This window comes from Carcharhinus amblyrhynchos, unplaced genomic scaffold (assembly GCF_965287045.1).
Source record: "Carcharhinus amblyrhynchos unplaced genomic scaffold, sCarAmb.v2.hapA chromosome_276, whole genome shotgun sequence".
NCBI classification, from domain to species: domain Eukaryota; kingdom Metazoa; phylum Chordata; class Chondrichthyes; order Carcharhiniformes; family Carcharhinidae; genus Carcharhinus; species Carcharhinus amblyrhynchos.
The window spans coordinates 131086-153570 of NW_027650016.1; the positions used below are offsets into that span (position 1 = coordinate 131086).

The 22485-nt window shown below is 44.2% G+C and overlaps 1 protein-coding gene across 6 annotated transcripts in view; it reads right to left on the reverse strand.

Moving 5' to 3' along the window:
* Positions 1–506, reverse strand: part of LOC145338978 (general transcription factor II-I repeat domain-containing protein 1-like) — a 125350-nt gene extending 124844 nt beyond the window's left edge. For all 6 annotated transcript variants that reach the window (XR_013885939.1, XM_080183396.1, XM_080183394.1 and 3 more), the window contains exon 1: positions 370–506. Coding sequence is in view for 5 of the 6 variants with exons in the window: in XM_080183396.1 (XP_080039522.1) it covers positions 370–504 (135 nt within the window). In the remaining variant the exon portion in view is untranslated. The remainder of the gene's footprint in view (positions 1–369) is intronic.
* Between the last annotated feature and the right edge of the window lie 21979 nt (positions 507–22485).

Consider the following 22485-nt stretch of genomic DNA (forward strand, 5'->3'; position numbering starts at 1 on the left):
TTTATAACTTCTACACAATTAAGAGAGAACAGATACAGGGAATAAAGGGGTCATTGACTGCTTGGACAGTGCAGCAAAGAGGTCTGTAGGTACAGACAGACAAATCACCAAAGGTAGCAGCACAGTTATTTAAAAAAAACCCAATAAATTTCATTTCTGGAGAGATAGAACTGCAAAGTGGAGAAGTTATGTTAAACCTATATCAACGTTAGTTAGACCACACTCAGGAGCACTGGGCACTTCTCTGGCCCCCGATTATAAGATAGACACCCCTGGAGATGGCATTAGAATGATTCGCAAGGTTGACATCGGATCGGAGAAGTTATAATTATCAGGCAAGACTGTCCTACTGGAGCAGATTGCACTGACCATCGAATCCAATGCAGACACCAAGCTGGTGATAATGTCCTTCTTGTCTGAGAAGCTCTGAACTCCACACATAAGTAGCTGCTCCTGACAGTGATTACTCCTGGCTCCTTCTTCAAGACTCCCTATATGTGCCATGTTTACCTGTGGAAACAGATAACAGCAGGAAAACATCCATTACTGAAACTGGAGGCCTCCCCTGTGCATCATTACACTGCCTGCGTGTGTTAGGGTTACTGTCCCCACCCCACCCAACCTCCATCACCACCACCACCACCTTCCCCATCACCCCTGTCCCCCTCTCTCTCAACCCTGTAGGAGGGCCACAATGAGCAATTAGGCTGGCTGTAAATCACATCATTCACAAACTAAGGAGCTGTCACTAGAATGGACTGAACTTGCCATTTCCTATTGTTGGAAATGTATTGACGCTGCAGCTGACCTCCTTGTTGCCAAGATAACCATTGGCAGGCCATACACACTAAGAAAACACAATTCTCAACTCCTTGCCAATCCTATCCCTCCCTGTCTCCTGAAGGCATTGCCACACTGCAGGAGGTACAGGTCGGACAGGCTCTTTGTTAAACTTTTAAATGTATTTGTTGTTGAGGTGTGGGTGTCACTGGCCAGGCCAGCGCTTGTTGCCCAGCCCTAATGGCCTTCGAGAAGGGTCAGCCGCCTTCTCGGACCGCTGCAGTCTGCAGGTAGAGCTGCTGGAGGGTGGGGGGTGGGGAAATCAAGGATTTTGACCCCGTGACCTCTGACACCTTCCCCAACATTCAGACATTTGCAGGGGAACTTCAACAGCAACTGTCCACAGGGATGCACTCGAGCTTGGGGCAGTGGCCGCCAAGGCACAAAGACCACTGCGTAAGGCCTTCCAGCCAATCAAGGAGAGAGTAACCAGGCAAAACCCCTCGGACAGTGAACTGTACCCCCTGTAACGAAAATATTGAAATGCTTGTATTGTTCTCCTTCCTGAACTGCAACACCTCAAATCAATCTCTGGAGAAAACGGGAATATCAACGCGTGTGCTTGTTATGACAATTTGAAATGTGTCTTTCAGATTTTATAGGAATAAAGTACATTTTTTGCAAAAGTAAAAGCAACAGTCGATAGGCATCGCAGCTGAGCATCCCCTGACCCTAAACACAATCATTCCTAAATAGTGAGGAGTGATTGCACCCTCCATGTTGAGGCAAGGACAGCTCAGGTGTTGATAGCATGGAGGGGTATGGCAGGGATTTCAGCACAGTCCTCCCTCCATCAGACAGCTGGTTTACATCTTAAAACAAGAATAAAGCACTAAGTAGATGCACACAGTTCCGACAAAGAGTCAGCACTCTTGTCATCTCTGACCTGTTATCTTATCCAATGTTACCTCTTGAACACTCTCTGTGATTTGTTTCTTTCTGTTATCTGCAATTTTCCTGCCTTTTTGTTTACTATTGAGTGACTGTTTTCATTTCATTACAGCTCAAAGTCTAACACCAACTTTTATCTCTTTCCCATCTCCAATGTCAACCTTCAGGGACGCTAACTTTCCCTTTCTCTGCAACTGTAACCACACTCCCCCATCCTCCAAGCCATGCACACACACTCACACAGCAGTTATCCATATGGGTCCCTCTGAAATCAAAAGGAGACAGCTCTAGGAGGGCGTGAATCTAGGGATTCATAATAATCAATTCAGAAATATCTGCAATCTTGGGTTCCAACAATCTTGATGGAGTCAGCTTCACATTCACTTCCTTAAAGGCACACCCCCCCTACTCACTTCCTTAAAGGCACACCCCACACCACTCACTTCTTTAAAGGGTCACCACCCCCCACTCACTTCTTTAAAGGGTCACCACCCCCCACTCACTTCTTTAAAGGGGCACCACCCCCTCCTCACTTCCTTAAAACGACACCCCCCACTCTATTCCTTAAAGGGACACCACCCCAACTCACTTCCTTAAAGGGACACCACCCCTTCTCACTTCCTTAAAGGGGCCCCACCCCCTCACTTCCTTAAAAGGGACACCACTCCTATGCACTTCCTGCGAGGGATATCCCCCCACTCACTTCCTTAGAGGGATGCCACCTCAGCCCACATCCTTAAAGGGACACCCTCCATTCACATCCTTAAAGGGACACCCTCCATTCACATCCTTAAAGGGACACCCGCCATTCACATCCTTAAAGGGACACCCGCCATTCACATCCTTAAAGGGACACCCGCCATTCACATCCTTAAAGGGACACCCGCCATTCACATCCTTAAAGGGACACCCGCCATTCACATCCTTAAAGGGACACCCGCCATTCACATCCTTAAAGGGACACCCGCCATTCACATCCTTAAAGGGACACCCGCCATTCACATCCTTAAAGGGACACCCGCCATTCACATCCTTAAAGGGACCCCCCCCATCATTGTAATAACTACGAGACTCATGCACATAGCTACATTCCTGTGACCTTGTGATCTGAGTAAATCTCATAATGTGGTTGCTGAATGGTGCAGGAGTTTCCTACTACCTTTCACAGGTTTCCATGCTCTTTTAACCAATTAATGGGCTTGATAGAATCGTCACAACAGCAGGCCACAGGGGGATATGTTGGGAAAGATGATCTGTAGCAAGCTGGAAGACAGGAGGAGATACACATACAAAGGGGCAGAGGAGTTTAGATGGGGATTCGAGGGCTTCGGGCCTGGGTAGCTGAAGGCTTGGCCACTAATGCCGGAATGAAGGAACTTGAGGGTGGACAAGAGGTCAGGATTGAAGGAATGCCAAGATCTGAGAAATCAGTAAGGCTGGACGAAGGTATATAAATAAGCAAGGGTGAGGGCATGGACGATTTGAACACAAGGATGACATCTTAATTCTGAAGCTTTGGTGGATCTGGAGTCGAGGTAGAATCACACAGCGCAGAAGAGGCCCCTCAACCCATCGAGTCTGCACCAACTTGCAGGAAACACCTGACCTCCAAGTAATCCCATCTGCCAACACTTGACCCATAGCCCTGAATGTTATGATGTGCCAAGTGTTCATCCAGATACTTTTTAAATGATATGAGGCAACCCGCCTCTACCTCCCTCCCAGGCAACACATTCTAGATCATCACCACTCTCTGGGTAAAAAGGCTTTTCCTCACATTCCCCTAAACCCCTCACCTTGAACCCATGTCCCCTCACGACTGAATTAAGGGGAACAGCTGCTCCTTATCCACTCTGTCCATAATCTTGTACAACTCGATCAAATTATCCCTCCGTCTTCTCTGCTCCAATGTCTACCCAAGCTGTCTTAATAATTTAAATGTTCCATCCCTGGCAGCATCCTGGTGAATCTCTTCTGCACCGCTACAGTGCAACCACATCTTTCCTATAATGTGGTGATCAGAACTACACAAAGTACTCCAGCTGTAGCCTCAAAGTTCTATACAACTCCATCATGACTCCCTGCTTTTGTAATCTATGTCTCAATTTGATAAAGGCAAGTGTCCCATATGCCTTCTTCACCACCCAACTAACATGTCCTTCCATCTTCAGAGATCAAACAAGCCAAGCCCTTTGTTCCACTGAACTTCCTGGAGTCATGCTGTTCATTGAGCTGCAGATACTGAACAATTTGAGCCTTACACCCAATCCCACAGCCTGCCCACTCACCCAGCTTCAACCTGTCATACCAACACTGGGCACTCCTCAACTGTTCCCACACTGCCCGAGGCTTTTGCGCAGCCAATGGGCACAAGTGGGGCCTTGTAGGACACCCAGACTGCAACTGTGATGCACCCAAGTCAATGATTCACATCATTGGAGACTGTTCCCCTGACACCATTCATTGGAGGAGTAAAAGTGCCTCGATTTAGCCACTGTGGAAGCTATTACCTGGCTTGGTAGTTACCGTACACACTAAACAAAACTGTTTTCACTCTGGAACGACGTGATTCTGTGTAAATGAGCTGGACCTTACACTGTAGGTCGACCCGCTGTACTGACTGTGCCCCCAGCGCGAAAAAGACAATTAGCAGCCCCAACAGGCACTGGGACAGAAGCCTGAGAACCAAGTCCCATCACAGGTTAACTCTTACAGGGGAGTATGAATAGAGTAATGGGACAATCTGCAACAACCTGTTCTTATAAGTATTATCTAGTATTTAACCTGAATGAAGGATAAATGCGTAACCAACAACCATCAATAGGTGGCACGATGGCACACTGGTTAGCACTGTTGCCTCACAACGCCATGGACCTGGGTTCAATTCCGGTCATGTGGAGATGCCGTTGGACTGGGGTATACACAGTAAGAAGTCTCACAACACCAGGTTAAAGTCCAACAGGTTTATTTGGTAGTAAACGCCACTAGCTTTCGGAACGCTGCTCCTTCATCAGGTGAGTGTGGAGTTCTGATCACAAACAGCACATATAAAGGCACACACACAGTTTACAGAATACTGATTAGAATGTGAGTCTTTACAGCTAATCAAATCTTAAAGATGCAGACAATGTGGGTGGAGATAGCATTAAGCACAGGTTGAAGAGATGTGTATTGTCTCCAGACAGGACAGCAAGTGAGATGTTGCAAGCCCAGGGCTGTCCTGTCTGGAGACAATACACATCTCTTTAACCTATGCTTAATGCTATCTCCACTCACATTGTCTGCACCTTTAAGATTTAATTAGCTGTAAAGACTCACATTCTAATCAGTATTCTGTAAATTGTGTGTGCCTTTATATGCCCTGTTTATGATCAGAACTCCCCACTCACCTGATGAAGGAACAGCGCTCCGAAAGCTAGTAGCGTTTACTACCAAAACCTGTTGGACTTTAACCTGGTGTTGTGAGACTTCTTACTTCAATTCTGGCCTCAGGTGACCATCTGCATAGAGTCTGCACGTTCTCCCCCCCATGTCTGCGTGGGTTTCTTCCGGGTGCTCTGGTTTCCTCCCATTGTCTAAAAATATGTGGATTAGATTGATTGGCCATGCTAAAATTGACCCTAGTGTCAGGGGGACTAGCAGGGTAAGTACACGGGGTTACGGGAACAGGGCCTGGGTGGGACTGCTGTCGGTACAGGCTCGACGGGTCAAATAGGCCTCCTTCTGTACTGGAGGGATTCTATGATTCTGACTCTGTTTATGCAAAAATCTTACACATCACCATCTCTTGTCACCCAGAGCACTTGAAATCACTGAGGAATAAAGTATTCTGCAGTCTGACATTCACACTGTTTATATTAACCTTGAGGTTAATGAGGGAACAGGGGAGGGGGGGGGGTGTCACTGAGCTATCTGTCTGAAGACTCATCCCAGCTAATTACAGGTTAAAGATTTGCCAGTCTCCGATGTTTGCATTAGACTGAAATCAGTGAAGTTCAGAAAAATCAAACTAGTCATTAACCTTAATAACAAATGCTGCTGAGGGAAGGTGGTGAGGGGGGTAATGGAGGTGCACTCCCAGGAAGGAGGAATGCCTACCCGCAGATGGAAAGCTGAGAGATTTGAAAGCAGCAGGAACAGGGGTCAGGCAGGAAGAGGAAATGGAGGAGAGAGAGACCGAGCTGCACTGTGACAATGGTGAGGAAAATGACCCGAGTCAAAAGCGGAAGAACAAACATTGCCGATCCAACAGGACAATGAGATAAATAGTTCAAAACATCGACAGGCCGGATGTTCACAGAGTCAAGATGACCCCGGAGCCTTTTCCAAATGGTGAAAGAGACCGGAGGCTGGGACTCCCGCCCCCATTCAGGGCGCAAATTATTTTCACCAGTACAACAAACCTGCACCGGGCACTCCCACCCAGCCAGGGAGTGGGCATCTTCTCCCATCCCATCATTTGTGTGACAAAGAGCCATCTTCTCCATGACTCCTGGTTCACCGTCCCTCAGAGGAGTCATGAGCCACAATCTGGATTCAGGAACCTTGTGAAAGGAGAGTTCTAAGGCTATATCCATGTTCCCAAGCTCCCTTCCATGGCTCACAGGCCCTTCATGCCCAAGGCACTGAACCCTACAGTAACAATGACAAGTGTGGGGATCCTGAGAAATTAAACCCATTCAGAAATCATCTTTGTAAAGAAATTTACAAGCCTGTGAAAGTATCAGACTGGGTACTTGGAGTTTTAGGAACAGAGGCTTTAATCACTTCGCACCTCTTGTCCAGACAAACACTGAGACACTGAGAAAAGAGATGCAGAAGAACTTATTTTAACCACACGAAGATCTCATTCAGCCATTTCAATCAGTAATCCACTTCAGCCGTCCACACAGAACCCCTGCTGAGCTGAAGCGTTTACCAGTTTTGACTCTCAGCCGAGCATTCATAATGAGCGCAGGTGGAGAGAAGCTGTCTGGCCAACAGTTTCTATTGAAACAGCAGCAAAGAAATCGTTGATGGGTGCTTTTCCCCCCATCATTTCCACATCTTTGTGAACACTATTGTTATTATATGGAGGGTGTATGGGAGGGGGGGCAGGGGGAGCTGGTGGCACCCATTCAGCAATGGCCAGGTACCTTCTCTCCACTCCATTATAAATATTTGGGGATGGTGGGCACAGGATGTGAGGGCCAGAGGGCTTAAAAGCCTCCAAAACAAATGAAATGAAGTGCCAGAGAACCGAGGTGGGCCTTCTGACATCAGCACTCCCCTGCTCCTGTGGCTGGTTGGGCCCTGCTTCCAGGATTAATGGGCCTGACTCCATCCCACATCCCCAAAGCAAAGATCACATAATTCAGGGCATATTTTTCCATGGCGGGTCTGGCAAGTTGGGAAACTGCAGCTCTAAAGCTTTACAAAATCACAATTAGATTCCTTGGGTCAAGATTCCGATCAGGATTTCAAATAAAAAAACACAGCCAATAGCTGATCTATCATTACACAGATTCTTAGGGCCTAGTATTCACAATTGGAGGAATGCCGTATGACATTACACTATCCAATGTTCATTTTAAATAAATATTGCTGAAAAATAGAGATATGCTGTCTAAACTTTTCATAGAATCCCTACAGTACAAAAGGAGGCCATTCAGCCCATCGAGTTTGCACTGACCACAATCCCACCCACGCCCTAGTCCCGTAACCCTCATTTACCCTCCCAATCCCTCTGACATTCGGGTCAATTTAGAAGGCCAATCAACCTAACCCGCACTTCTTTGGACAGTGGGAGGAAACCAGAGCACCCGGAGGAAACGCAGGCAGACACGGGGAGAACGTGACCCAAGGCCAGGAATAGAACACCGGTCCGTGACACTGTGAGGCAGCAGTGCTAACCACTGTTCTACCATGTGACATTAAGCTTGCACTCATGTGAGAAATGACCAACTGTAAGAAGAACAACAATTTATACTGCATAAGAAGAATGTACTGATAGGTTGGCACGTAGACTTTGATAGGTGGAGGTGTTGCCATGGGGAACGCAGCACAGAGCAGTTCACTGCCCAGCTTTGTTCAAATTCAAACCAGGTGGGTGGACTCGTATTGGTCAAGGTTCCCTTCCAGCTGTTTGCAACAGACTGTATCCAACCAACTCATGCTTGCAAAACTCAAAACATAGTATCCAATGTTAAATGTGGCCTGGCGATTGGACAACACTTGCTAAACAATCCTGACTGCGCTTAGAATTACACTAAAAATCAATTTAAGAACAGCAGGTAGGCTTGCAGTATGTGCTTGAAGCCACATATATTCACATGCAGGGCCCTGTCCTTTACAAATAAGAACATAAGAACATAAGAAATAGGAGCAGGAGTAGGCCATCTAGCCCTTCGAGCCTGCCCCGCCATTCAATAAGATCATGGCTGATCTGTCGTGGCTCAGTTCCACTTTAAAGAGCATGTCCCATTTTGTGTCTTTTTTGACTAAACTAAAGCTTTGGGAACTGTCATTCCCCAGGGCAATGCCTTGACTCATCCAAATTAACCTACCCACTTTGAATTTGAACAAAATGTTCAGTTAACTGTTCTGAGCTGCAAATTGGTCAGTTAACTGTTCTGAGCTGCAAATTGGTCAGTTAACTGTTCTGTGCTGCATTCTCCTTGGCAACGCTTCCACCAATCAGAGTTTACTTGCCAGCCAGTCAGCACTCTCTTCTCATGCAGTATAAATTGTTGTTCCCCCATTAGAGTTTGGTCATTTCTTGTCAGCTATTCTGATGAACAGCTTTGATAGCATGTCTCTTTTTTCAGCAATATTTAAGTTCCGTACTATGAAGTGACTCTCTCTTAAATGGGTCAATGTTGTCACTAAAATGGCATTGGACTGGAGTGGGCAGAGTAAGAAGTGTCACATCACCAGGTTAAAGTCCGATAGGTTTATTTGGTAGCACAAGCTTTCGCAGCACTTCTCCTTCATCAGTCACCTGATGAAGGAGCAGTGTTCCGAAAGCTTGTGATTCTTCCTGTTGTATAAATTGTTGTGACCGTTTGAAATTTGACATTCTTGCATTTGTCCTGAGTAGAAGATGAGAAGCTTCAGCAACATGTCTTTTCTGGGATAGATGGAGAGAGAGATTTTAGATGGAGAATATTTCCATTATGTCTCCTTGAAGCTTGTACACTTTCAGATTACGTTCAAGGTTAAGTGTCATTTTCCTTTCTTTATCCCATAGCTACAGATTGGGGATGGGGCATACCGTCACAGCTGCAGATGCTTAACAAATAAAACTCCTGCTTAACCAAAGTCTGCTGCCTCCACGTAGTGACTTTGAGTATGGACAAACCCACAAGAGGAAGATAATATCGGCACCTTGCTTGCTGTTTGGACAAACGGTATTTTCTCATTGCATACCAAGAGATAATGGAGCACTTGTCCTTTAGATTCCAATATATGCTGCAATTTGCCACAAATTGGTTAATCTCCCTTGATATTCCTTATAGGCAATCAAGAGCTATGAAAATGGCCTTCCCTTTCTGGATTACTGTTGGTGATTAATTAAATGATTATTCTTGTTAAACCTCCCTGGACCAGCAGCAACAGCAAATGCTTTTACATTCTGCGTATTGTAAATATTTGCAGTTGTGGTTAATACATAAACATTGTACTTCCTCATTCCCACAAAAGCACATTGTGAAGCTGGATATATCCTATATCTGTACTCTTCTGCACTGCATATAATGGACATGCATGAACCACTCTAACCTCATAACATTTAATAAGCATTGGTTACGAGAAATTTTATCCTTTAAAAATACTTCAAACGTTATGAAGAATTAACATATTCTTGCCCACTTCAGTTGAGAATTTTTTTTTAAAAAGTCACATTTGTCGACAGACTATTTAGTGAGCCCGAATGTAGGGATGATCAATAATCACAAGCACGGGTTCAGTCAAAAACCGAAGTCATGTCATAGAGTGAGAGAGGTTTACATTATGGAAACAGGCCCTTCGGCCTAATTTGTCCATGCCAACCTTTTTTGGCCACTGAGCTAGTCCCAATTGCCATGTTGGCCCACGTCCCTCTATACCCATCTTACCCATGGGAGCTTTCTAAATGCTTTTTAAAAGACAAAATTGTACCCACTTCTACCACCACCTCTGGCAGCTTGTTCCAGACACTCACCACCCTCTGTGTGAAAAAATTGCTCCTCTGGACACTTTTGTATCTCTCCCCTCTCACCTTAAATCTCTGGCCTTTAGTTTTAGACTCCCCTATCTTTGGGAAAAGATGTTGACTAGCTACCTTATCCATGCCCCTCGTTATTTTATAGACCTCTATAAGATCAGGTAAAAAGTCCCAGTCTATCCAGCCTCTCCTTATAACTCATCAAGTCGCGGTAGCATCCTAGAAAATCTTTTCTGTACTCTTTCTAGTTTAATAATATCCCTTCTAATAATATCCTTGACCAGAACTGTACACAGTATTCCAAGTGTGGTCTTACCAATGCCTTGTACAACTTCAACAGGACTTCCCAATTCCTGTATTCAATGTTATGACCAATGAAATCAAGCATACTGAATGCCTTCTTCACCACCCTATCCACCTGTGACTCCACTTTCAAGGAGCTGTGAACCTGTACTCTTTGTTCTATAACTCCCTCCAATGTCCTCCCACTAACTGAGTAAGTCCTGTCTGCCTTGGTTTGATCTATGAGCCATGTGCATTAACTTTGTTGTTCTAATAACTTTAAATTGGTCATCGCGTTGCATGTACGCAGTGAACGTTACACAGATCGCAGTGCATTGAACACACAGCACGTTAAATGCCAACACATTTTCTGTGATAACCATTTTGAAATGTCTGTGACGTTCCTTTGATTGTGCTGAGGTTCCTCAGAATACAACATGGTCAACATGCAGAACCGGAATATTATTGCACCCTCTGCAATGGTCAATTTGAAATGTTTCTTCCAGATATTTTGTAAAGAATATTTTTGCAAAAAGAGAAGTTTCATCACCTCAGTCTACATACTGGCTTTGGTAGTGGGAAAGGTTATCTCTCGCGATTCACCACTGCCAGGTCAACAGGGAGCTGGTAAACGTCAAACTCTAGACAATCGAGCTAACTTAGGGTGGTGATAAAATACCATCGGTGATTTCAAACAGCGCAACATCCCCAGACAAGCAACTCCACCAACGTGTATCTCGGCGCAACATCGTGGGCCGAAGGGCCTGTTCTGCGCTGTAATGTAATGTTCTATGAATGTTACGCTTTTGATTCATTTATACTTGATCCCCAAGTTCTGGATTTCCGCGATAGGAATATGTCATTATATAGAACCTCTGCAAAGATAAAAACTCCCAAAGTGCTCCCCAGGGGCACTATAAAACAAAATAGAATGGCAATTCGCACAGATAGAGCAAGGTCAGGGAGGGATCGAAAACAATGGTGAGAATTTTTAAATTGAGGTATTGCTGAACCAAGAGTGAAGGTCAGACAGTAAGCAGTGAGTTTTGAATCAGTCGAAGGTTAGCAGAGTTCTGGATGGCCTCAGGTTTACTGAGTGAAGGATATGGGAGGCCAGTGCTTTGACAGTGTGGATGAAGGTTTCAATAGCAGACAAGCTGAGGCAGGGTGGCAGTCAGATTTGTTTAGGGTGGGAATAGGCAGACCGAGCAATGGCATGAAAGCTCATCGTGATATAACACCAAGGTTCTTGTTCAGCCTCAGACAGTAACCGGGGGTAGGGAAGGAGTTGGTGGATAGGAGAGCAAAGTTTGTGGCAGGGATTGAAGACAGTGGTTCTGGTCTTCCCGATATTTAATTGAAGGAGGTTTCATACAGAACTGAATGTTAGACAAAATGGTCTGACGGCTTAGGGAATGGAACTGTTGAAAGAGGCGGTTGTGAAGCAGAACTGGATGTGATCAGTGTGCAATGGAAAATTTACTCTATATTTTGGAACATGATATCTGAGAGGCAGAATGAAGACGTGAAATAGGAAAGGGGCGAGGGTAGTTTATTGGGGGACATCACAGGTAACTGTGCAGGACTGAGTAGGAAAAGAAGACAGGTAAATTAGATATGAATGGATGAAAGTAAAATACTCAGATGCTGGAATCTGAAGCCAAAAGAGAAAATGCTGGAAAATCTCAGCAGGTCTGGCAGCATCTGTAAGGAGAGAAAAGAGCTGACATTTTGAGTCCAGATGACCCTTTGCCAAAGCTAAAAAGTATAGAAAGTGGGAGATATTTATAAATATAAATAGAAGTATAAATATCTCCCACTTTCTATGCCCTTTAGCTTTGACAAGCTTTCACATGGACTCGAAACATCAGCACTTTTCTTCCTCACAGATGCTGCTGGACCTGCTGAGATTTTCCAGCATTTTCTCTCTGGATAAGAATGGAACCTCCCCAAAATTCTCTTTCATGCTTTACAAATCTCCTTAAAACTTCAACTCCTTGACAAAGCTTTTAGTTGCCTATCCTAACTAATAAAGTGAGGAAGTTATGTCAACTTTTAGAAACACTGGTTAGGCCTTGGCTGCAGTTCTGTTGTGGAATCCAGGCAATTTGTTTAAGAAGGATGTCAAGGCCTTGGGGGAGCGGGCAGGGAGGTGTTTGCGGGGGGAGCTTAGAGGAGATTTACTGGGATGGAAGCAAGGATGAGACACCTCAATTGTATGGAAGAGCTGGGATTGTTCTCCTTGGAGCAGCAGAGGTGAAGGGACAATTTGATAGGGGTGTTCAAAATCACAAAGGGGTTTTGATGGAGAAAGTGCTTCCAGTGACAGAAGATTCCCCGGAGGACACAGGTTGGAAACGATTAATGACAGAAGGAAACTTGTTTTACTAAAAACAAGTGCACTGTCTGATGGGTGCAGGTCATTGTTGTATACAATAAGGTTTTTTTAACAAGTACAATCTTATGCATTTGTGTTTTTAAATGCAAACCAGCAATGGTGAAGCATTCCTGACCACCGTCGCACTGTTTCTGTATTTCTAACCCAGAGGCAGCGACCCATCAATTCACTAACTCTCCAGTGGCCGATTGTAGCACAAACAACCACCTCTTCCCAGACGTCAGTGCTCCTCCTCGGGTGGGCCCCACGCAGACAGACCACCCAGATCACAAAATACGCTGTCCCCAAGGCCACAACCTCAGTGCATCACTGCACCGCCAGTGACATCAGTTGCTACAAACCTCTGTTCTGAATGATACGGCCTCCTCCAATCCCCCAGGGACCGAGCGCAGGCTCCCAAACAAACTGATCTCAAACTGGGCAGGCACCAGTCAGAACAGATTTAGCTGATGCCATGGGAAGCAATCTACAATCAGTCGGTTAGATTGTCCTCAGAATCCGGAATACAGACAGGATCAGGATCACTGTGCTTCCACCAGGAAAACCACACATTCCCAGAAATCGGTTAGATGGATATTGGCGGCAGATTCCACGTCAGCTAATAATTAGTATTCAATCATAATAGAAACTGGTTTCTTCCGGGCCCAGGGGGGTAGTGTGAGTAATGTTGCGGTTTCTATTTTTCTTGCAGCCCAGCTTTTCCATACAGAATAGATTTTCCAGGGGCAACAAGTATTTGGTTTCTGTATTGTCACATTAGAGCCTACTGGTTAGAATCATAGAATCCTTATACTGCAGAAGAAGGCCATTCAGCCCATCGAGTCTGCACTGACAATAATCTCACCCAACCTCTATTCCTGTAACCCCCTACATTTACCCTGCTAACATCCCTGACACACTAATAGACAATTTAGCATGGCTAGTCAACCTAACCTGCACATCTTTCAACTGTGGGTGGAAAACAGAGCAGTGGGAGGAAACCCATGCAGACACGGAGAGAATGTGCAAACTCCACACAGACAGGGACCCGAGGCTGGAATTGAACCCGGGTCTCCGGAGCTGCGAAGCAGCAATGCTAAACACTGTGCCACCCTGCCGTCCGGGGGAATAGCAGGGTAAATACATGGGGTTACGGGGATAGGACTTGGGTGGAACTGTTATTGGTGCAGGCTCAATGGGCCAAATGGCCTCCTTCGGCTGGGGAAAAACAGAAAGACAGGCAGGTGGAGCAGCCATTCCGTGATGCAAATCTAACCCCTCTGACTGAACTATAAACATTACAGTAGTTACTTGCACATCAATTGTGCTTAATTGTGAGCGAGTGCTGGACATTGACTAGTGTTTCAGCTAAGCCCATACAAAGTAGAGATTAAAATCATAAGAGGTGCATGCTTATAATATGTAGAGACTGCGACCCATTCCATCCTCCACCAACTGGCTTTCTGGGATAGAACATGGTATCAGAGACTGGTTAACTAACATTGAAGAAGGCTGCTAAGAGGAGATTTGAAGAAGTTGTTCCAAATCATGGAGAGACTGGGCAGAATAGATAGAGAGAAACAGCCCCCACTCAAAAAAGAATCAAGAATGAGAGGGCACAGATTTAAAGTGATTTGCAAAAGAAGCAAATATGATGCGAGAATAAACCTTTATCACAAATGAGCGTTTGGAATCTGGAAAGCACTGCCTTGGAAGTGCGGTGGAGGCAGGTTCAATCGGGAAGGCATTAGATGATTATCTGAAGTAGAAACAATGTGCAGGGGGATGGCAAAAAGGCAGAATATTGTCATCATGCTCGCTTGGAGAGCTGGTGCAGACACGACCGGCCAAACGGCCTTCTGTGCCATAACAATTCCGTGATTGTGTGAAACAAAAAACAGAACACAGACAACCCTGGTCGCCATTGTGAAAAATGGCTAAAAGGAAGTGTGAATTCTCAGGGTCTAATTCCCCCTCCCATGTGACCAGGGGAAGAATGAGGTGAATATGGGGACTATATCAATGCTGAAGAAGATATGGCCTTCCATTGGCATTCCAACAAGGAGTAAAATCAGAAGCAAAACGCTTTGTAAGAGAGCTGCCTCTCAGTTGGACAGTGATGAAGGTTCGAGCCTTCTACTAAAGTGCTTGAATGAAACATATAGAATCGTAAAATCGCAATAGTAACGAAGGAGGCCATTCGGCCCATTGAGTCTACACCAACAACCGTTCCACCCAGATCCTATCCCCGTAACCCCATGTATTTACCCTATTAATCCCCCTGACTCTAAGGGACAATTTAGCATGGCCAATCGACCTAACCTGCACATTTTTGGATTGTGGGAGGAAACTGGAGCACCCGGAGGAAACCCACACAGACACGGGGAGAACATGCAAATTCTACACAGTCACCCGAGGCTGGAATTGAACCCAGGTCCCTGGTGCTGTGAGGGAGCAGTGCTAACCACAGAAAGCTGACCCGTTAATTGCCTATGAGGCATGGATAGATTTTGAGAGATTTGAACAAAAAAGCAAGTGGTCATTCCATAGAGGAATATATCGTGGATATTAATAGATGATATAAAAAATTGACAAAATTAGATTTGGGGATCCCTTGAACATGTACTAATATTTAAACTGATGGATTGTGCTAAACTGCCTCATATGAGAGGCAAAACAAAGGGAATTAGGCAGAGAGTGTTTTACATTATTTGAGGCACAAGGTAACCATAATCAGCTTGTGTGTGCAGGGTAGATAGATTTGATTTGATATATTATCGTCACATGTATTAGTATACAGTGAAAAGTACTTCTTGCACACTGTATAGACAATGCATACCGTTCATAGAGAAGGAAATGAGAGAGTGCAGAACATAGTGTTACAGTCATAGCTCCTGTGTAGAGAAAGATCAACTTAATGCAAGGTAGGTCCATTCAAAAGTCTGACGGCAGCAGGGAAGAAGCTGTTCTTGAATCGTCAAATTGTGTAAATGAGGTGGATTAGCTATGGTAAATGTGCAGGCTTATGGAGTGTTTCAGAGAATTGGTGCAAACTTGATGGGCCAAATGGCCTCCTTCTGCACTGCAGGGACTCATTAAAAAATAGAACCTTTAAGGCAAAAGTGAGGCTAGTTGTTCAGAGTTTTGAAGAGTGACTGGGTGATAACAGCTATTAAAAGTGTATTCTCCAACAGCTGGAGAAGTAATCAACATTCTCATTCACTCTTTTCTCCACAAATGCATGGGAATGTAGGTCAGGCTGTATAAATGCCATGTTTCTGAAAACACTCTGAGGCAGCAGATGCAGAAAAAAGGCCACGGGGCCTAAAATCAATGCATCTATGATGTACGGGAATGATATCTCCAGAGTGTTTTCCAGTGAGGCCAGATTTCCCGAAAATAGGTTGTGTTCAGTTAAAAGCAGATCCCACAATATTTTACTGGTATCAATGTTTGGGGAGATGATGGAGTCGTGGTAATGTCACTGGAGTAGTAATCCAGAGCCCCAGGGCACAGGGGTTCAAATCCCACCATGGCAGCTGCTGCAATTGAAAGCTAATCTCAGTGACAGCAAACCATGAAACTATCACCGATCGTCGCAAAAACCCATTTTGTCCTTTGGGGGGGGGGAAATCTGCCATCCTTACCTGGTCTGGTGACAGCAATGCGGTTGACTCCGAAGCGCCTTCTGCCCAGCAAGCATTTCAGTTCGAGGGCAATTAGGTACAGGCAATAAATACTGGCCTTGCCAGTGGCACCCGCATCATAGAATTAATATGTACAGGAGGAGGCCATTCAGCCCATCAAGCCTGAACCCACAACAATCCCACCCAGGCCCTATTTTGGCATTTACCTTGCTAATCCCCCTGACGCTGAGGGACAAAGTAGCATGGTCAATCAACCTAACCCACACATCCCATGAAAGAATAAGTTTAAAAAAAGGAACATTTTTAGGCATTTTCATGACGCATATTCATTCCTCAAGGGACCACATTTGGAAAAACTATTATTAAGTGGCATTTAATTTTGGGCATCAGCTTTGTGGGAAGAGTCCAGTCAGAATAACTTTAAATCACGTAGAAAATCATTCACCATGGGATAATGTATACACTGGTTATGGTGTATACACAGGTTATGGACTGACCTTGCTGGCCTGAAAGAAATGCTGGAGATAAGGAAATCTCTAAAGTTTATTGGGTGATTCAATCTTTGACTGTATGATTGTTTTATGTAAAGAAATGCATGTATTTATTTATTAGTGTCACAAGTAGGCTTATATTAACACTGCAATGAAGTTACTGTGAAAATCCCCTTGTTGCCTGTTTGGGTACACTGAGGGAGACTTTATCATGGCCAATGCACCTAACCAGCATGGGGAATGCAGCACGCTAACCTAAATTCTAATGACTTTCGGAGGGACTGGACAATCGTGATGATGGGCAGGGCTGGTAAATCGCAAAGTAGGTGTCTGGAATAGAACAACAATAGCCACCTTGACAAAGTGCATGACCAATATTATTGATTATACATGATACACACATCTACTCTGGGGGCTGCATATTGATTATGTCAGATCTGTGAATGTGTAACAACATGGCATAGGAACACATTACAAGACCACCAATGCCACTTGCCCTCGCCCACACCCCATCACCAAGTTAGCCCACTTCATCTCAATATTCAATATTGCCATCTTCCCTTACATCATCCTATAGCTTCCTAAAATCACCAGTGTGAAGGAATACTTACTGACCCCAGAATTGGTATAAAGGAATACATGTTGTCATGAGTTCTGGTGTAAAGGAATACTTGCCAACACCAGTCCTAACATTTGTGCTTCACATCCCCAAACTTGTACCCCCTTCTTCTGTGGCCTTGATGGACTGGAAAACGTGGTTTTAAATTTACTTGTCAATGTTGGCGATCATGTCTTCAGCTGCCTCGGCCCTAAGCTCTGGAATTCCCTTCCTAAACCTCTCTCCTCTTTTCCTTAAAACCTCTCATTTCGACCAGTCTTCTGTGCACCTAACCCAGCATCTCACCTGATTTGCTGTCAAATATTTTTAGTAACTCTTCTAAGGAATGCCATCTGATGTCATAAAGATAAAAATGCTCTGACTCTGACGAAGGGTCATCCAGACTTGAAACATTGGTTCTATCCTCTCCCCAGAGATGTTTTCAGACCTGCTGAGATTTTCCAGCACTTTCTGTTTTTGATATAAATGCTCGTTGCTACACAGGATAACCCTTGAGACCACTCTATTTGAAAATGGCCAACACCTAGTTATTCCTTACAACTGCTTCCTCTACCACCTTGCTTTCCTCTCCACTTTAGCCATGAGCCCTCATTATGTTATAGTGACTAGAACAGGGATAAGTAATACTGTGGGTGTAGCCTGACCAGTGCATTATACAGCTTCAGTGTGACCTCTCGTGACTTGAAGTCAATGTGCTTAGTATTAGAAACCAGATTCCTATTCGCTTTCCCTATTCCTGCCTTGTACTCTGAGATTAACTAACTCCATCCCCTCTCTGCTCCCCTGGTAAATTCACCATCCACATGGGACAGGAACCCATTGTAACCTCGATATACTACTTTGCATCAATACAAAGAATCTTAGAATAAAAAATAAAACCAGAGACTCTTACAACACACAAGGAGGCCGAGTGGTCCATAAGACTCTCAGATGTCGGAGCAGAATTAGGCCACTCGGCCCATCGAGTCTGCTCTGCCATTCAATCACGGCTGATATTTTTCTCATCCGCATTCTTCTGCCTTTTCCCCATAACCCCTGATCCCCTTCTTCTTCAAGAACCTATCTATCTCTGTCTTAAAGATACTCAATGATCTGGCATCAACAGCCTTCTGTGGCAAAAGTTCCACAGATTCACCACTCTCTGGCTGAAGAAATTCCTCCTCATCTCTTTTTTAAAGGATCATCTCTTTAGCCTGAGGTTGTGTCCTCTGGTTCTGGTTTTTCCTACTATGGAAACATTTGCTCCATGTCCACTCTATCCAGGCCTTGCTGTATCCTGTAAGTTTCAATAAGATCCCCCTCATCCTTCTAAACAACGAGTACAGACCCAGAGTCCTTAACCGTTCCTCATATGACAAGCTCATCATTCTTGTGAACTTCCTTTGGATCTTGACCAAGAGCAGCGCATCCTTCCTTAGATACGGGGCCCAAAATTACTCACAATATTCCAAATGGGGTCTGGCCAGAGCCTTATGCAGCCTCAGAAGTACATCCCTGTTCTTGTATTCTAACCCTCACAATATGAATGCTAACCATAGAACATTACAGCTCAGAAACAGGCCTTTTGGCCCTTCTTGTCTGGGCCAAACCATTTTTTGCCTAGTTCCACTGACCTGCACTTGAACCATATCCCTCCACACCCCTCTCATCTATGAACCTGTCCAAGTTTTTCTTAAATGTTAGAAGTGACCCCACATTTACCACTTTATCCGGCAGCTCATTCCACACTCCCACCACTCTCTGTGTGAAGAAGCCCCCCCTAATATTCCCTTTAAACTTTTCTCCTTTCACCCTTAACCCATGCCCTCTGGTTTTTTTCTCCTCTAGCCTCAGTGGAAAAAGCCTGCCTGCATTCATTCTATCTATACCCATCAAAATCTTATACACCTCTATCAAATCTCCCTTCATTCTTCTACGCTCCAGGGAATAAAGTCCTAACCTAGTCAATCTCTCTCTGTAACTCAGCTTCTCAAGTCCTGGCAACATCCTTGTGAACCTTCTCTGCACTCTTTCAACTTTATTTACATCCTTCCTGTAACTAGGTGACCAAAACTACACAATACTCTAAATTCAGCCTCACCAATGCCTTATATAACCTTATCATAACACTCCAACTTTTATACTCGATACTCTAATTTATAAAGGCCAATGTACCAAAAGCACTCTTTATGAACCTATCCACCTGTGATGTCACTTTTAGGGAATTCTGTACCTGTATTCCCAGATCCCTCTGTTCAACTGCACTCTTCAGAGTCCTACCATTTAGCCTGTACGTTCTACTTTGGTTTGTCCTTCCAAAGTGCAATACCTCACACTTGTCTGTGTTAAATTCCATTTGTCATTTTTCAGCCCATTTTTCTAGCTGGTCCAATTCCCTCTGCAAGCTTTGAAAACCTTCCTCACTGTCCAAAGATAAACAATGGTTCAATCTCAGGAATTCTTCCGCTCAACAATAGCACTTGCCCCAAAGTCTTCAGAGACAACTTTGAGTTTGGATTTTGCCAACAGTACAAGCAGTAATTACAGCTCCAATGTTAAGCATGTTTGGAACACTCTCTGCATTATCTGGTTATTTGCTATAACGTAACTCAGAACAAAAACAGGCTACAAACAAATCCCATTCCGATCAAGACTGTGGACAAAATAAAAAGGAATCCCTTTGTTTTACATTATCCTAGTGTACCTCCTCTACCGGAATTCCAGACAACAGAAAGTCTCAAGAGAACACTGGAACAAAATTTAAAACTGCATGCAAAGGAAAGAAAGATAAGGGAAGCCCACAGATTTATATAACATTTTTCACAACCTCATGACATCCCAAGGTGCCGCACAGTCAATAAAGAACTTAGGAAGCACAGTGACTGTTGCAGTGTAGCACAGCTAATCTGTACACAGCAAGTTCCAGCAACGTGACAACGGCTGAGTTAATCTGTTGGTGGGAGTGGGGTTTCGGAATATATAGAAATCATAGACATATCACAACACAAACCAGGATGGGAGATATTTGAGGAGTAGGGAGATACAGTGATGGTGCTGTACTAATTCGACACTAAGCAGAGAAAACCAAGATGTGCTGAGTTGAACATGGTTCAGGATTCTTAGCCTGCGTTACAGCCTTTAATTCAGAAAGGGCACTCTGCACTCCATGCTTCTGAAGAATTCAAGGAAAGATTGATGTACGTCAGAGCTTGTAACACACACAAAAAATTTCCAAAAAGAGAAACAACAGTATACTGAGTGAACATCCCACCGGGGACAGAGCTGAACAGGAAGGACAAGAGTTAACAGATACACCAGCTAACCTTGCTGTTCTGATTTTTGTGAATGTAAGCAAGATGGCAATAGATTTCGGAGAACAAAATCACAAATTTGCTTTTACAGAGCCACCTAGTGACCAGAGCATGTAGAAAAGAGGACAGTAGGCCATTCGGCCCTTCAAGCCTACTCTGCCATTCAACATGATCATGGCTGATCCTCTATCTTAATGCCATACTCTAGCACTTTCCCCATACCCCTTGACACTGTTTAGGGTCTAGAAATCTATCTAGTTCCTTCTTGAATATATTCAGTGATTTGGCCCTTCTGTGGTAGAGAATGTCACAGGTTCACCACCCTCAGTGAAAAAGTTTCTCCTCATCTCAGCCTTAATTGGCCTACCTTGTACCCTGAGACTGTGACCCTCACCCTCCCCTCTATCAGGGAAACAACACTAGTGTCCAGTCTGACCAGCCCGGTTAGAATTCTATACTTTTCAATCAGATCCTCTCTCATTCGTCTAAATTCCAGTGAATACAGGCCCAGTCGACACAATCTCACCTCACACAGCAATTCTGTCATCTCAGGAATCAGTCTGATTACCCTTTCGCTGTATTCCCTTTGTGGTAAGCATATCCTTGGTTTCACCAAGGCCCTGTAGAGCTGCAGTAAGACGTCCTTAACTCCGAGACTCAAAAATATTCTTGCAATCAAGGTCAAAATATCATTTGACTTCCTAACTGCTTACTGTACCTGCACGCTTGCTTTCAGTAAAATAAAGACAAAATACTGCGGATGCTGGAATCTGAAACTGAAAATGCTGGAAAATCTCAGCAGGTCAGACAGCATCTGTGGAGAGAGAGAATGAGCTAACATTTTGAGTCATGATGATATTTTCCAAGTGTCCTGTTATCGTATCTTTTATAATAGACTACAGCATTTTTCCTACGATTGATGTTGGACTGACCGGTTTGTAATTCCCTGTTTTCTCCCTCCTTCCTTTTTTTAAAAATATTACTGGGGTTACATTTACCACCATCCAAACTGCTGCAACTATTCCAGAAGCTCGGAAGATGATAACCAACACATTTACTATTTCCCTGGTCATCCCCTTTAGTGCATGGGGATGTAGATTATCGACTCGGGATTTATCACCTTTCAGTCCCATTAATTTCTCCATTGTTCTAGTATTTTTCTAGGAACACTCATTTCCTTCAATTCCTCCTCACTAGACTCTTGATTCCTTGGCATTGATAGGAAACTACTTGTGTCTTCCTCTGTGAAGTGGGAACTAAAGTAGCTAGAAACATTGAAACTAGAAACAGGAGTAGGCCATTCAGCCCTTCTTGACTGCTCCACCATTCATTCTGATCATGGCTGATCATTGAATTCAATATCCTGATTCCCCCTTTCCCCCCATATCCCTTGATCCCTTTAGCCCCAAGAACTATATCTAATTTCTTCTTGAAATCAGACAACGTTTTGGTCTCTCTATGGTAGTTGTTTAATTACTCTGCGATTCCCTTGTTCTTTATTTAAATTCTCCTGTTTTGGATTGGAAGGGACCTACATTTATCTTCACTAATCTTTTTACATATTTACAGAAGCCTTTAACTCCGCTGTTACGTTATTTGCTAGCTTACTCTCATACTCTATTTTCCCTTCATAATCAATCCCTTGGCCTTCTTTTGCAAACAACATTACAGTGTACTGTATATAAGTATGTAAAAAGATAAGTGAAGATAAATGTAGGTCCCTTACAATCCAAAACAGGAGAATTTATAATAGAGAACAAGGACATTACAGAGTAATTAAACAACTGCCATGGAATGTAGTTGAGACCAAAACGTTGTCTGATTTCAAGAAGAAATTAGACATAGCTCTTAGGGCTAAAGAGATCA